We start from the raw sequence: 17,039 nt of genomic DNA, 5'->3' as shown, positions 1-17,039 counted from the left end.
AGATAGCGGATGAGCACCGGCCACGCCATGCTCCTGTTGCATGTTCACTGTGGCCACAACAGGTTCCACGGGTGGAGAAACAAATTCCTTTCACGGCGTTTCAAACTAAGCAACTGTAGATAAACACATCTGTCCCTTCATCCAAGTGATACGAACAACCAACGTAGTAGTCGGGTGTCCGACAAAACAGAAGACGGAAGAGCCGCTTTGATGAGAGAAAACTATACCTAAGGAAAAATGGTGAAGAAAGCCTATTCCAAGATGAATTTTGTGAAGCTTCCGTGATTAAGAAACTCTTCTTTTGCTGATTTTTGCTTTTCCTCTTTCCTATGCCACCTGTGGTTTATGTACTTAGAAATACAGTTTCCTTTTTTTATTTCCCGGTAGGAGATTTTGCTCTCGTTGCTGGCTTCTGTCACTCCCGAGGTGAGAGCTCCCGCTGCCAGCGCGTACCTTCAGACCAGCGGGACCTCTGAGGCAGCCGCGGTCGTCAGTCCTGGCACGGCTGCCCCTGCTCTTCTCGTGGATGTGTTCTCAGGTTAGCTTAGAAAGTTTGCAAGGAAGTTCAGCGTTTCAGAGCCGAAATAAAACAGAATAAATGTCCTTTTGACTAACACAGGTAGCATCAGACACTAAATATTCAGGTGTCACTGGTTCAGGAAGATTGCAGTCCATCCAGAAAGTCCTCTCGCGTCCCCTGGTGCGTCGAGGCTGAGGAGGGAAGTTGTAAGCTGCCTGTATGGACTGTGAACACCCTTGACAACGGCGTTCCCTACAACAAATGAACTAACAAAGCTAAAGACTGAGAAACGCTCATTTGAATGGATCTGAGGAACTCTTAGGTGGTAGCTGAAAACCTGGATGCAAAGACGTCTCCAAACAAAGGATGACCAGCAAGGAAGATATCGGCTGATTGCTGATGGTGTCCAATGCCGCATCTTAGAAACTAATTTACCTTTTCTGTTGCAGAAGAAGAGCAGGTGGTGAACTGGGGGTTAGCGGAACCTTTCTTCTCTAAGGAGAAATGTGTTTTAGGAGGGTCCTTGGTGGCACACTCCTGTCCAAGGATGGGAAAGCATCTCCGTTACAGCAACTTCCCTGAGCACTGACAAGTCGTAATAGTGCTCTGCTACTGCAAATACTTGTTTGAAGAATTTAGGCCCTGGAACTCTTCTGGAGCCTTTAGGCATCTCAGGGAAGCTGCCCAGAAATGCAGACACCTCAAGCCATCCCGCATTTCTTCTTCCAGCAAGTTCCAAGGTAGCAAATAAATTACGGATGCAGCCTATGTTTTCAAAATGTGGTGGACTTGAAAGGTACCCCCTTCTGACTCGCCCTGCCCTTTCAGAATGCATTCTTCAAATGATGAATCCAAGGCTCTTCAAGTGTGCTCCTTGGGGAATAAATATGATTTTCAGATGGATTTAGCGATACCTGAAGGCCTGAGTACTTTTAGGGTTGTTAATGCAGAGCTCTTTGGCGTTCCTGGGAGAGCGTCTGACTCTGGAGTCACGCGCCGTGCCCTCTTCCCGGCTGGAAACGCGGGAGGTGAGGGGCTGGCCCCTCGGAGCGCTAAAGCTGGGAGAGCCCTCGCGTGCCCCAGCGCGGCCAGCTCCCGCAGAGCGGGTGTCCGGGCGTGCAGGTCAGCCCTGCACTGCTCTGCAAAGCCTCGCTGACCTTCTTACCTGCGAACGGAACAGCGGAGCCTCCGAAGGTGCTTTTTCCGTTCTTCTAGACATTGATACAGCTGATGATTTTGCAAAATGCGACTTTTTTTCCTTGTTATTTTTCCTCTTTTGTTACTGTTGTGTTTAAAGGGCTGACTTTGTGACTGTGGCGTTATGTGTAACTGCACAGTTGAGGGCCGGGACTTGTTTGGACTGGACGGGTAGTACGTGAAGCCACGCTGTTTGTCTGCAGTTCTGACCTGAGCTGTCGTGCTAATACACTGCTATTTCGTTGAGCTGAGGGGTGTGGAGAGTAAAAAAGGGATGGGTTCGCTTGTTTAGGTCTATCTACTCTGTGACCCGCAAGCTTCTGCTGCGCGTCCGGTGTTTGTACGTAACCACCAGCACAAGGCATCAGCCAGACCCGGACGCTCAGGTCGTCTTCATGTAGGCAAATAAATTACGGCCCTTCCCTGGCAGAATGTTCTCGTGGTATTGAAGTACAAAAACTTCAGTTTAGTACTGACCGGGGGTCTAGATTTATTTATCACTTATCGGTTTATTAGCGGTATCCCAATTCATGGTAAAAAGCCTCAGATGGTGCAAAGATCGTTTCTCCGTGCGGCCCCCTCATGCCCATCTCCACTTTGAACTCTTGTTCTCGAGTCGTGCCAGCCTCCAGCTCTGCCGGCAGCCTGCCGAGGCCGGGCTTTAGCAGCAAAGTACGCTGAGAAAACGGGAGCGCCTCTCTCGGTATTGACTAATTGTTTAACAAATGCGAGTACAACCGCTGTGCGGGACTTGCCGTGCGTGGCGGTGGGCTCTGGCTGGCCTGGGGTCTGCACGAGGCTTCTGCAGTTTGGTCCTTGCTGGGCTTGGGTCCGCTCGCTGTTACCGATGCAGGTTGTTAAGCAGCGTCTTTCTAACTCTTCTTTCTTACGGGATGTTAGAGGCAGCGTTATACCGTGATCGCTTGGTTTTGTTGGCTTTGATTCTCGGTACAGCATCGCTCCTTAGGGCAGTACTGCACAAAGGGGGGCTGCAGCTCACCGAGGTACACGCTGCTGATCAGACTGCGGCTAACTTGGCCGTCAGGGCTAGCGAAGCCAGGCCGTCGTCACCTGTCCGCGCGCAACGCCGTGTTGCAGCTAAACCCCAGCTAAAAATAAGGACAAGAGCAGATGAGCCAGGGCAAGGCCGGGCAAGTCCCGAGGCCCGTGTTAAGCTGGCGCAGAGCTGTGATCTGGTATTAGCGGTGCGAGGCAAGGTGGCCGTGGGGCTGTCCCGGCAGCGGGCTGTGAACGGCGACTCCGGATTACCTCTCCGCTTTGCTACAGCAGCGGATGTGTGGAGCATCCTTCCCGTGCTCTCGAGCTGCTGGCTGCCAAAGCAGAAGCCAGTAGTCCTCGAGCAAAGCGCGGCAGCGTGTTCAAAGCGAGGTCAGTTTGATGCCGAGACTTACTCGTCGTCCCTCTGACGGTCAGCCGCGGAGCCGGGGCTATGCGAGGTGAGCGGCGGCTGAAGTCCCGCTGCGCCTGTGGCACTTGGAGCGCGCCCGTCCGGGAGCCCGGCGAGTGCCTTGTCGGAGCCTTTCCGTGTTTCTTGGGGCAGAGCGGTGACAGCTGGTTTTACTTCAAGCTGTAAAACATGTCGAAGGAGGTTCCAGCACGCGTAAATGCCAAACCAGTTTATATCATGTCAGGACTACGGAAGGAAGGTCTTTAGAGAAATGATCTCTTTACAGAAATGATCTCATCGGCATTCTTTGGTGTAGATCTGGCACGTGCCGTGAGCTTCGTTCTTTTCTAAAAACAACTGCTGCCTCTTAAAGCTGGCATGCCTCCGACGTCTGCCTCCTGCTCGCCTTACCGTAACCAGGCTCGCTCTGGAAGTTAAAGGCTGTAGACGTGTTCCGTCACTTGGATCTCCAGTCATGTACAACAGTGCCGTGCCTGTAGCACCCCGAGCCCCGGTGCGTTTTCCGGCTGCTTCTTACCTTGGTGCGACTGTATGTGAGAGAGCCTCACGGCGACATTTCCACCTCCAGCAACGTTGCTCACTTCCTTCTAAGACCTGGGGCACGGCAAGTTCTGACACAATCTAACAGTGCTTTCGCGGTGAATCGACTGCACGCGGCGCTGTCGCAGTGGGCACCGTCAGCGTGTCAGGTGTGAGCTTGCACCAGCGAGCTCGTGTGCTCCGTAGCGAGAACTCGAACGGGCCCAAGTTCCTCTGGTGCTCTTCGTATTCCCAGTTTTCTGGTCGTGGGATGGAAGAAGAGCAGTTAATAGTTGGCCTAAATTCAGACATATTTAATTATAGTTTCCTTAATCGTGTTTAAGTTGGGGCTTTGTTTTGTGTGTGTGTGCTGCCTGGTGAGGATAACCTACAGTTCTAGAAAACCCTCAGGCCAGGTGGGGACGTGATGACGAGAAAATTATGGGGTAAAATCCTAGCCATTTCCATTGGAAAAGTTCATCCCAGGTTGGCTCTAAACACCTTCAATATATACAGAATTACGCCTTTGGTGGTTCTACGTGGCTTCCCAAGCGTGCCGCTGACATCGGTCCGTCATGTAAAGGAGTGCTGGGAGCCGCGTACGCTGGCGATGCGCGGAGGGGAAGACTCCTTCCCGTTACGGCAGAGCAAAGCTGCCTCCGCAGAGCCAGCGAGGAATACAGTGCAGGAAACCTTTGTCCTTCCCAGAACTATTCTGCAGCTGGAATTGCTAAGGTACCTGAGTAAGAGGATGTTTGTGTTTGTGGCCCATTGCGTTGATGCATTTAATGAATAATCCTGCAACCCGGAGATTCAGGCCTTCCTTTAATCCCTGTTTGTTTGTACTTCTCCTGGTCGCTGTCGCTCTCAGGGTCCTGCTGAAGAGAATAGAAACACAGCTAACGCTCTGAGCTGTAATTCGCTTAATCATCTCAGGAGGGTGAAAGATATCCAGGCTGCGTATGAAGGCACAAGAATTGTTTTTCTCTCTCTTTTCTGAATTCCTCCGTGTGCTTAAGGGTCTGAACCTCTCGCTGCTATTTTCATGTCACAGAATTTTGCATCAGAGCAGAGTCCGCGGTACGTTGCAGGTGCCGGCAGCGCAGCTGTGGGCTGGGAGGTCCCTCTTCCGCTGCGCTGCTGTTTCTGCCTCCCGGGCTGCCCGGCTCTCCCTTTGCTGCCTTACCCCTAAAACCGTGCACAAACCCCAGCGCACCTTCAGGTGATGGAAGCACGTCCTTCTCCTGAAAATTCTGTGTGTTTGCTGCTGTTAGAGGGTAGCGTTGGGTAGGTGAGGGTTAGAGCACGTAACGCCTTTCCGGAGCAGCCCTGGGAGGAGCAGCGTGTTCTGACGGCTCCGGGTCCGGGCTGCACGGCGAGCTGGGGCTGCACCGGAGAGAAACCTTATCCACAGCGCTTCATGGCGATGAGAACCCGGCGGACAAAAATGGGAACAAACGCAGGACTGCTGCCTCAAACGCTATTCCCAGTGTCGTTTGCTTCAGCGGGAGCCGTATGGTTTTCCTTGGGCTTTTAATTCACTCTTGAATTCAATGTGATTTCAGTTAAAAAGTAGCCTGGAAGAATTACACGTCTAAAGGTTCAGGACTGTAGGTACCGTGGGGCCGGAGTTCTCACATGGGAGGCACGGCTTCTAAACTGGTTTTCTCTGCCTGGTTGCGCCAGTGAAAGAAATGGGGCGTTGTGAACCCAGGGTTCTGGGTTTTGGGTGAATCTGCTCATTTTTACCTGCAGGTCTTGAGGTTTATCACAGTGCAGACAGCATCCCTGTGGAAAGTTTCACGTAGAGCGTTTCAAACCATTGATATGTTTCAATAGAAAAGGTTTGCATCTTGGTGGCCCCAGTTTTCTTCGCTGTCTGCTCGCTACCGTACATCTCAGTGCCTCTGTCACTCACGCTCATGAAGAAAAAGCCCCGTGCTCTTCGAAGACTTGTCAACACCCGTCCCCTTCCCACCCGCGTTCGACGTGGGGTGCTGAGAGCCGCTCCGGGAGGTAGGGAACGCTTGCAATCTCACCCGTCTTCCTTCCTACCGTGAGCGTCCTAGCCGTCCCTAACACGTGATGTTCATTGCAGCAGGACTTTGACACAGCGAGCTCTAAACGCCCAGCTCCCAAGCCGTAGGAGATGCGTTGGAAAGCCTGCCCGGAGGGTGCGGGTCGGAGCTGGCTGGCTCTGGGACCAGCTCCCCGGCGCTTTTCTTGGGGAGCAGACGGAGCGGCATCGCTGGCAGTCACACCCAGGTCACTTCTGGGAGCTTCGGTCTCTGCTACGCCTTTCAGCCTTTTGCCAACAAAGTTCTGGTAGCCTGCAGAGAAGAGGAGGAATGCCTCGTGGGTTGTTCTGGGGTTTTTGGTTTGGTTTTTGTTAATGCTCGAGCGATTGTTCTGTCTGCCTGGAGGGAAGTGTTAAATCCGATTCTGTCCTCTGTGTAACTGCACTATGTTTCTGCAGAAGAAGAACTGGCTTGCTCTGCGTTATCAAAACTTCATAGAGAATATTTATTTATTGTGAAATATCCCAGAGAGACACCGCGTAGGGTGCCACTGGCTTCTGGAAGCACTTAACAGATAGAGCCCTTAACGCAGAGTGAAGCATACGGTGCAACCACGGATTTTTGTGGCTGAGTTGCTTGGTTAGGGTTGCTACAGACACAAACTCTTCCTTCTGCTCGGCCCCCCAAGACAAACAAGCAGAAGCTTTGGCAGCAGTCAAGGGAGGAGCAACATCAACCTCTGTCCGCATTCCATCGGCGGCACTAACGGCGGTAAGGAGCGGACGCTGGGGGCCAGGACCGCGCGCCCCGGTGTAGGTGTTTGGCGTGGGAAGGGGGCAGTCGGGGCAGCGGCGCGTGAGTGAGGGACGGATTCTTCTGACGCCACAGAGACCGTTGTGGTACTGTTAGAAAGGCGTTCTGATGCTTCTGGAGCAAAAGGCAATTTCATGCAATTCTTCGAGAAAAGATAAGGGAGAATGATTTACTCCACAGGATTTTTCTTTTCTTTTTTTTTTTTTTTGGAGGACCTAATAAATCAAAGCCCACAAGTTTCAGCACATCCCAGAACCTAATGAGAACATCCTGTCACAATATTTTCCACTCGACGACCTGGGTGGTTTCTTTTGCAAGCACTGATCCCTTGTAATTAGACAGTACCAGGAGTGCCACAAAATATTTGCATGTAACCAGTTCCCAGGGAAATAAGTTAGAAGTCTGCTGGGGCTGTTTGGAGTCAGCGTTTGACCTACATGATTCTTCTTTTTTTTCCTTCCCTGGCTTTTCCAAAGGCACACTTCAAAATAAGCCTTCGTAGGCAAAAAATCAGGGGTTCCACAGATTTATCAAAGTGCATATATTGTCCTTTGGTCTAATTAAGCAACCTGCTACGTTTCTCATGCTAATTCTTTGTCAACGGCTCCTCAGAAGCCAACAGGGATTCTTGGGTTCCTGCCGAAGTGCGTGGGAGCCAGCTGCCAGAACATCTGGCCATCCGCTCCTGGTAGCTGCTTCTTGCACAGCTAAAGGGGCAGATCTTTAGAAGGCAGCGACCTCTTAAATTGTTCTTTAAAGGTAGTTAGTAAAGAACAAACGAAACAGCACAGCGTGCTGCGGAACTGTTAAAAATCCATTGTGATACTTGAAACTCTTCTAAATCTGCCCGAGTTCGTGGGTCTGTGCAAATGGCAGGTGAGCTTTTATATAAAGGCGGTTGCTGAGGACCTTCGACAGTCTGGTCCGCACTGAGCACGGATTAAATCCGGCTAACATCTCTGTCTTTGGCTTTAACAGGCTCGAAGCTGCAGAATAACTTTCTCATGACAGCTTTTCTGTGTCTTGAGGACAGTCGTGTTTGACTGCTGTACAGACCCCTGGGAAGAGCGAGACAGGTAACCCGTGAGTATTTGGTCACAGCGTTACACACGGGGGCTACAGAGAAGACACCTCAGAGACGTTCAACAAGAGAACAAGAGGCAGCAGTCACAACTCCGAATGGGGAATTCCAGTAGATAGAAGGAAAAAAATGGTTCACTGGGAAGGTGCTTCCCTGGACTGGGGGCCAGAGGGGTCCTGAAAAGGGGAATTCCTTGGGGTACCTTCCCTGTTTGCTTCCCGTAGTTGCTTCACTTTGGAGATCTCGTGCTTTGCGAAACGAGCACGGCTGCCTTCCGGGGTTGGAAACGTTATCTTCGGGGTCTCATAGAGCCACCGGTGTCATCAGCTGCCTCTCCCGAGCGAGCCATCCTTTTGTCCGCACCTTTCTCGCGCTTGATTGCAAGAGGAGCTTACAGCTCGTTTTTCATGTGCGGTCATTTGTCTTGTCGCTGTCCTGGGTGCGGATGCACAGCAGTTCAACAAGATAAAGAGACTAAGCTCTGTAGCGTTAGGACTGGGAAAAAGGGCGGAGAAAACCCGAGTGAGAACGCCTGTCTGCTCCCTGCTGACACCGCGTTTGAGAGCTGAAGAAATTACGGAGCTTCAAGGGAGAAAGCAGTCGTGGAAACTCGTGTCCATCCAGCGGTTAACAGGAAGAAAAATGTCCAACGGCTGCTTAGTGCTACTTCAGAAGCGACGTTGTGAGTTGGCCTAGTTTTGTTTCTTTGCAAATCACAGAGCGGCTTTTTTAGTTGCTGCAGAACACCGCTGTCCTTGGGGACATTTTGTACATTGACGCACTCGTTACAAAGGGATATACAGTGGTCTCAATTCGTTCCAAACTGATTTTTCATTATTTTAATTTTGAATTAGTGACGTTGTGGAGCCTCCCTAGACACTGTTGCCAGCTGTATTTTCAGGAAAAGGCTAAATTAGGCGATCGCATGCTCGCTTCTCCTAAACGTGTCAGTGGGTCATAATCTTTTGCCAGAAAGAAACTCCCGCTTACGGCCGACTCGGCGACATCATCCTGCTCCTAGAGCCTGGACGCCTGGCCTGCCCGATCAGCCCGCGCATCCCGGCCTCGCAGGTTCCACCGGCGCGCCCTGACGTCCGGCTGTCCTTCTCCAGCACCGCCGCCGGGTCCTCACCGGGCTCCCAAGAACCTTGCCTGCGTGACCGAACCCTCGATCTCTCCCTTCTGCCCTCGCTCAGGCTTCCTTTCTCTCCACGGATGTGATCTGCGTTGATCCGTTTTCATGCTTGTACTTAGGATCCTTCCCGAAACACAATTCCTTCTCCGTTTGTTCTCTCTCTGCGGAGACAGTACGACACACCTCCTGTTGAGAGCAGCGCTGTTAATAGCAGGCACTAAACCTGTGCCTAAACGACGCGGGTCGCCGTGAGTCGGGACAGCCCTGCCCACGGACTCTGCTGCTCTCCAGCTCTGCAGACGCAGGAGGAAGGGGAGCCAGGCCGCTCGCCGGACAGCGTTTTCTTTTTGCGCACTAATACATTCGGACCGCCTGTCCGCTAGCTCAGACATCTGTTGAGATGAGGGAAGTGCCTCCAAAGGAGACACGGGAAAAGGCATAAATCTTACGGCCGCAAGCGCAGCAGCAGCTGCTGCATCGATTCAGCAGGATTAGGTGAACGCAGATCTCTTGTCTGTGAGTCTGGTGTCCTGGCGAGGCGTCACCTCGGTCCTCGGCGCGTGGCGTGACGCTGAGTGAATGAGGACCTTGACGTGGGCAGCTTTGTGGTTACACTGCGTTCATCTCCGCCTTGTGCTTACAGCCGTAAATCTCCGAGCCTGCGTTTTCTCCTTTTTGCTGAGCTTCCTTGGGCAGAGGGGAAGCAGGCCGGGACTAAGCAGGCACCGCTGAATGTGAAGATGGCCCCGCTCGCTGCTGCAGAGCAGCTCCTGCCTCCCCTCACTCGCTGCGGCTGGCTGGGCTCTCCAGGGGTCTCCAAGGGTCTCCAGTGCCGGCTCAAAAGGAGCAAAGTGTCGATACGGCACGCTCAGCTCAGTTACACCGGGTGAAATGCCTCCGCTGCAACGTCCAGATACACCCTGTTGTTCCTTAGGCAAGTGAGCGCATCTGAGGAACACGAATACGTAGGTATAGACGCGTAAGGAATGCCGCTGATAGCAACGGCGTGGTGTCACCGAGTTCAGCCCACGTATTTCACAATGTAAAATAAGATCGCAAGAATCTTCCATGTGAGAAACGCTTAGGTTCTCTTGAGCTGTACAGACGTTTGACTGATGACAGCATTCGTGAAAGTAGACTTGGGCGGATCACAGCTTGCTTTAATAGTGGGGAAAGAAATGCCATTTCATTCTTTTAACGTCACTCTCTAGGAAAGGTGCGTGCTGTAACCCAGCATATCTTCTTCTTTTTCTGTTTTTTAATACAGGAAAGCATTTAGGAGGGGTACGGTTACGCCCGATTTTTGACGGAGGTGTTTATAAGTTCCGTGTTTCTGAAGAAGGCTTTAGAAGGCAGGCAGGCTTTATTGGTCTGCACAGGGGTTACAGCTTTCAGAATCCGCCCGCCTGGCTTCGCAGGGAGGCTCTGTAGATATATTTGTGCTTGACAGAAGCCTACGGTCCGATTCCAGCAGCGTGGTTCCCAGTCTCTAGAGGTGGCCCAAGGCGAGGCTAGCAGCCGCGCTTTTCAACCCAACGCGATGACAGAGCCTGCGGGGGAGATTGCCTTCTGGCGCGTCTCTGTTCCGTTTCCACTACTCCATGTGCTACAGGCACAAAACTCCTCCTGCCTTTTCTCGGCAGAGGAACCCCAGTTGGACCGGGGGAGGATGTCATCCTTTGCTCTCCTCGTTTTTGCTGGATGATCCACGGTAGACGGGCTCTGATGTGTGCTGTGAAAAAAAAGAAGAAAAAAACCTACACGCCTGCACGTGTGCATACATACAATGCTGTATGTTTTGTCTTCCTACCCACGTGTTTGCATAACCATTTCACTTGGTGAGAGAGCACGGCCTGACCTTTTTCTGACAGGTAAGATCGGGATGTAAAAGATGCAGGTGACTAGCAAAATAAAAAAGGAAGAGATAACGAACCAGCTAATTCCAGAATGAGATTAGGAAGGATTAGTCTGTCTAGCGCAAAGCCGCAAACAAACAGCCCGGTTCCCTCTGTGCGTAACAGGGAATATTGCCATTCAGCGACGGCCGCCTCTGCTGCGTTAGCCAAGGCACTCAAAGCTGCCGGGTAGGCTTTGTAGATCAACGCGCAAAGAACCTTTCTCTTCGAATGAGTAACTGAAATAATTCACTTCGGTAAGCGTTGCTGTGATCTCTCCCCGCTCATAAGAAGGGGGTCATTTCCCCAACTTTTGCTTGTGTCGGAGTGACTTGCTCCATGCTCTAGAGGAGAGTTTTAGAAGAAGGATTGATGTCCCCATGACCTGGTGACAGCAGCTCCAAGACGCAGGTCAGGGGTGTCCAGAGGCACTCCTGTGGCATGCAGCTCCCAAATCGGCAGGACTGGGTTTACGCACCGGCAGATGATGTGCTCCCTGCAGTGCAGGTGCTCCGTAGAGCGACGCCAGCTTCAAGCGCCTCAGGTGTTCCCAAGCCCTGGATTAACGTGCCAAGCTGACGATGCGTTTTTCTTTGAATGCCGCTTCTCTTTCTCGTCCACGACGTGCAAAGCCTGTGGTCGTGCAGAGGGGAAGTCACAGCACGTGCGTCTCCTAGCCGTTGCCTGATGACCCCGTAGCCGTGTTGGGTGTCCCGAGTGCCAGCAGCACGTGGCACTGCCGACGGGCAGCACCCGTTTCCCAGCGCCGGGGTGTCTGTCTGTCCCTGAAAGGCAGCAGGCGTGTGCGGGTGCGTACCAGGGCAGCACTGGGCTTTGCGTGCCTTCTGTTTTGGGCAGGAGGGAGGGTCGAAAGGAAAAGGATCGTCACGTTGGCTATTTATTGCGGTACAGGAGGTCTGTGAAGGTCTTGCTGAGCCCAGCCGGCGGCCTTACTTCTGCGTTAACAAAGATTTTGTGCAAGAGGCGTTCAGACCGGACTCTGCCCTTCTGCTGTGAGTACCCGTAAGTACCTGCTGAGTGAATTGGACGGAGGAGGCTGACGTCTCCCCTGGCTGTAGCCATCACACCGCAGCACAGAGCTCTCCACTCAGGTTTTTCCATAATGCCTGATGCTGCCGCAGCATCCCTGAGTTTTTGAAAGAACTCTGAATTGTAGGGGTTGTGGCATTCTGAAAAGCTCGCCCTTCCAAAGCTGGGAAGCTCTCAGCACCGAAAGGTGATAAAAGACAGTTTGCACTGCAGCTTCACGGTAAACGTAGGGCTTGGCTTTCTAATTAGTCTCATTTGGAGCAATGTGCTGCATAGACCAGAGGCAAACTCGGACAGCCTTCTGGAGAGCCGAGTAGGTAAAGCACCTAATGTGTTCGTCTCTGCGTCTGCTTGCCTGGGAGGTTCTGGATTACGCACGTGTATTTTGTATTTGTAAGAATAATAATGCCATCTCCTGAACAGAACGCAGCTGAGGACGCTTTCTGTGCTGCTCAGAAGGGCTACGTGCTGACCCCCTTCCCTGTGCCTCGCCTGAACCCGGTGAGCACTGAACACACTCTAGAATTACCCCAAATCAATGACGATCCATTGTGATAAATAACTTGAGGCTGATTGAGGTATTTGGAACAGACTTGGACACTATGAAGAGGTTTGTTGACTCTCTGAGCTCTTCTGAAATTTCCAGTAGTGCCCTGGTGCTCAGCTGAACGACGAGCAGCAGCCCAAAGGAGGAGATTGAAGGGCTGGGCTACGGGAACGTGGGCATCTCCTCACTTTGCACTGCTGCTCCCACGCGTCACCCTCCCCTTCTGCTGGTGCCTGGCAGCGGGCGCAGATCGCAGCCTTTGCAAACGGAGCTACGGTTAGTACGTGTAACCGGGCTCTGATTCCCATTGTTAGACGCCTAAGTGCTGGATTATAGAAAAAAGACAAACAAGAGAATAGAAAAACTGCTCGTATTGCCCTGTAATTTTTGGACAGTGAGTGTGTTTAGGGAGAGGACCCCCCAGCTTCACCTCCCAGCAAGGTATGGGGAAAGGCAACACACAGAGTGAGGCTCGTTAGGTAATTACGAGCTGATAAGTAGCTCAAATCAGCCTTAAAGTCGACAGCTGTTTTCCGATGTTAGCCTTTAGGGAGTGCCGAGAAGAGCAAGCACACAAAGACCAGCAGCACCAGGATCGCCGTACTGGGATGCGCTGGAGCGGGTACTGGGATACGCTGGAGCCAGGCTGAGCCAAGTGTTGGGCTTCCACCCCGGAGCCCGGCCGGGGCAGGTTTGGGCTTTCTGCGAAAGGAGCAGGCAAGTTGCGTTTCAGGAGGTGGGAGGCTCAATGCTTGAAAAGGTTTCCAGTGCTACTTTTTCTGGTTTTATTTTCAAATCTTGGCTGAGAATGGTCATTACTTTTCTTCCTAGAGTGAGGTTATTTTTTCTTGCTTTGCTGAGATTGCGCACTTGAAAAATATTCCGTGGGTGCGTGCATGGAAAATAGTGGCACACTGAGAATAGGCTCTGTGTGCAGAAAGTGGGTATGTTTTGGAGAGGGGTGGGGAAAAAAAGGAATCCTTTCTGACTCGCTCTGCCGGCTCACGTGCGCACAAAAAAGGGCTTCTCCTCTTCGTTTGAGCCTCAAACCCACCTGTTTAAGAAGGGAAGTGGCGGCCAAGCCAGAGGTGCTGGGCAGCGCAGGTAGTCGGTTCTCTCCGAAGCCATCTCAAGGTATCGCGCTCGCGCCGCGGGCGTAGCGATCCGATGATGTTACGGGTATATTTCCGTTGGACGCCGCGCTCGGCAGCTTTGCCAGCTGCAGCAATTTTTAGAACTGGAGCTTGTCTATGAATTTCCCACTTGTGTGCTATCACAGGGTTCGCATTCTTGAGAGCAAGAGGACTTGCGGCTGAATTGTAAAGCTGTTTGCAGACCCGGTCTCTCGCCCGCAGTGGCGGGCTAAGCTTCCGCAAACAACTGGGGACGAGCTCGCCGTTTGATGTGGGGTTCGGGGAGTTATTTATGTGTTGCTGTGAACCGCTGCGATACTTAGGAGGGAGAGGCTTCCCGGCTAGTTCAGCCAGCAGTTGACTCTGCCCAAGCTGAATTACAGCGTGGCCATCCGGCGCGTTTTGCAGCCTTGGCCCCGGTCCTGCTGTCCTTCCGCAAGCAAAACTTACCTCCAGTTTACTGGGAGTCTTGCCTGAGAACACGCGAAGGGCCGGTTCGCATACTTGCAGCCTTGGCTCTCGCCAGCTCCAGCGTAGAGAAAACGGGCTCCAAAGCTGCGCCGTGGCTTGGGGAAATGCCCCGTGACGGCGCGAGTCAACGTGAGCGGCAGGCAGGACCGTCCTCTCCTTCCTGGCCACGGGGCGCTGGGTGCTTTTGCTGGGTTCCTGGAGCGGGGAGATCCCGGTGTGCCTGAGGGCTCTGTCCTCTCTTGCCCCAAAATGGGGGACTGGGGATGCTCCCCGGCTCTGTCGCGGAGCCGTGCGCTCCAGAGCGGCCCAGGGCCGCAGTACGCAGCGGGCGATGCTTCGCACCGTGAGATGTTCCGAGCGGCCTCCCCACTGCTCTTCGTTGCTTAGCACCTGTCCGTGGGCTGGCTCAGATTCGGGAAGAGCTAAGTAGCCTACAGCTATGACTTTATTTTTCTGTCAAAAATCCGTGATGATGTTTTGCTTTACGGTCCTAAATGGAAGAAATAGCTTTTGGGTGGCTTCAGATGCAGGCTGGTAATCAATTCAGAACGGTTCATCTGAACTCTGCCCCCGCCCCTGGTCTTCAAGGGACCCTTCTAAAATTCAGCGATACTCAGGGATATTCACAGGATAGGATACTCCAACGCCTGGTTTTTCAACAAAGAATCACAAAACCAGTAAGTCGGTCAGAAATTGTAGCTCAGCTGTTCCAGCGATGGGCTACGAGGGGGAAACACCCAGCGCCGCTGTCTGACGTCTCTGCGGCACGGATTGGGGCTGACCGCGGCACTGCTGAGCGCTGAGGCCACGACACAAGCGTCGCCCCGCATCCCCAGGGAACGCCGTGGCGCTCCAGAACACGTGCCTTTTTTGCAGAAAAAAGGAGTGGGGGGAAGTTCTGGGTTAGTGAGGGAAGCGTTTGGCCCCAATCTCCTTCGGGCTGAACGCTCTGCTTGGAAGAACCACCGTGCCATAAGTTATCGAACCACACAGTTGAATGGATTTTTTCCACGGGGTAGCCAGTGATTCCCCCCGCCCCTGCACCACGAGAATCGTCTCTTCAGAGCTCCTGGCTTATCTTAGCCAAAGAAGCGGTGAGGGCGTTGCGCGGGAGGACGTTTCTGAAACGAACCGGAGTAGGTGCTTATGTCTTACTGTTTGTTGTAGAGCCTCTCCTCGGCGGCCTCGGAGACCTGGGTTCCCTGTTCGGCCGCGTAGAGCAGCAACTGAACGAAACCCTGAGGCGACGCAGGCACGCGGGAGACGACGACTACAACATCGAGGTGCTGCTCGGGGTGGACGACTCCGTCGTCCGATTCCACGGCAAAGAACACGTTCAGAACTACCTCCTCACCCTCATGAACATCGTGAGTATCTTCCATCGTGCTCGCGCCGCTTGTTTTGGAATGCGACAGGCTTTTGTAAACTCCTACAGGAGTAACCAGGAGAGCGTGCTTGGTGCAGGTACAAATCTGCTGGTGGATGTGGTTCTCTCTTGTCAAGGTGTTCCTTCAATTGATCTTTTTTGCAGTAGTTTTCTAGGGCACATTCTAGGGGAATTCCAAGAGTTTGGAAATAGTTGAAAAACAGTGGGGAAAAACACAAACTGGGTACATTTCTAATAATCCCTAACCTCTCCCGCAACACAGTTCTGAAGGAAAACTTGGTTAAAGGCTAAACGTGCAAAGCGAGAAGGTGTACTAAACACCTAACGGCTCTCTGAAAGGAAGCAAACCTTCCGGTAACGTCTGTTCCTCAAATGCTGCGGCAATCTCCCTGTTTATATAGAAACCGCAAAGGAGCAGACGCTCCTACAACGCCTTTATCATAGCGTGTCCCAGGGGGTTAGCAGGTATTTTTTGTCTGCGTATGCCTTTCTGGCTGTAAAAGCAAGGGCAAGACGCTCTATTTAAAGATACGGCGTTGAACTACCCTGTCAGGTTCTAGGAGGTGCACGTTCCAGAAGAGCACAGGTCACCCTGTATGTGTTAAGCAGCACTGAATGCTACATTTGCTCCAGCTTAAATCTTTCCTGGTTTTCATGTCTTAGAAAAAACCTTTAAAAAAATATACGAAATGAATGCAAAGGAGCTGTATGACCCCTTGCTCCGAGTGGCCTTTCCTTAATGCACGTAGGCGTCAGACCCGTATGGGTGCGTCTTAGAAGCTGTGGGGATCATAAGGTTTTCCAGGAAAGAAAAACAATATCCTAAGGACAGATTGTAAGAGAATCCATTTACAATTAATAATGATTTGATGAGTGTAGAAACGATTCTTGTATTTTTGACACTCACCTTTTTATTCCTGGCATAATTTAAAAATGATCCCTTAGGTTTACAAACCATCTTTGTAACGTTTCTTTATTGCGCACCACATCAGCTGCCGTTATTCCCGACGGAGAGGATTCAGTCCTTTTAGCAGAACAGCTGCTCCCCCTCGTCCCCAGGCCCCGCTCAGCACGCAGCGCTCCCCGTGAGGAGGGACAGCCGACGTGAACAGCACGTACGGTGAATGTGACCTTCGGTCCTTGTTTTACGCTTAGTTTATGTGCGTGTGCTGATCGTTTTGTCTTATATCCCTATCAGTGATGCCATGCAGGGGTAGGAAGGCAGGTAGCAAGGCTCAACGTTGTACAAGACTTCTCGGGACAAATAGAATTTGAGAGGGGGAAGAAAAAAATCTCCCTATGAATTTAAACCAACTGATACCTTTCTCGGCATAACTCTGTGTAGAATTATAACAACTCTGTATGGAATTATACTGTGCTATAAATCTAGAATAAGAAACTCCAGGCATACATACGCATTGTAACTGAAAAACAGAATTTAGTCTGTTAGGTTTACAACCCGCAGCTTTGTTCGGTCCCCGCCTTTCCTACCGTTTCTGCAGCTGGGAGCTGGTCTGTTTGCGGTGGCTGTGGTGTTGGAGCGTGCCGGCGGAGCCGCTTTCGGCAGCGGATGCTGGAGAGCCGTGCTTTGATGGAGAGGGGCTGTTAGCAATGTCTGTGCCTGCCCAAGGCATTTACTCGTACCGTCCTCCCCCTCTGGCACGCACTCAGAAAGCGTTTGGCTGCGGGGTGGAACAAGCCGCGGAACCTGGGCTGCGCGTGGATCGCGGCCGACAGCGGGACTGCGACGGCCACGAACGCGCCTGGTAGCTGGGCGTCTTGGCTGTTCGGAGAAGCGTCTTTTGTAGGCTTGAGGGAATCAGAAAGCACGTGAGCTGCTCAGA

General features: G+C 52.2%; 1 protein-coding gene across 5 annotated transcripts in view; it reads left to right on the top strand.

Moving 5' to 3' along the window:
- ADAMTS3 (ADAM metallopeptidase with thrombospondin type 1 motif 3) overlaps positions 1–17,039 on the top strand; it is a 109,376-nt gene that overhangs the window by 62,566 nt on the left and 29,771 nt on the right. For all 5 annotated transcript variants that reach the window (XM_054823751.1, XM_054823752.1, XM_054823750.1 and 2 more), the window contains one exon: positions 14,976–15,175. In XM_054823751.1, coding sequence (XP_054679726.1) covers positions 14,976–15,175 — 200 coding nt within the window. The remainder of the gene's footprint in view (positions 1–14,975; positions 15,176–17,039) is intronic.

Source organism: Grus americana, chromosome 4 (assembly GCF_028858705.1).
Source record: "Grus americana isolate bGruAme1 chromosome 4, bGruAme1.mat, whole genome shotgun sequence".
Lineage (NCBI taxonomy): Eukaryota > Metazoa > Chordata > Aves > Gruiformes > Gruidae > Grus > Grus americana.
The sequence above is the reverse complement of the archived record's forward strand: the minus strand, read 5'-3'. Positions and strand labels throughout refer to the sequence as shown.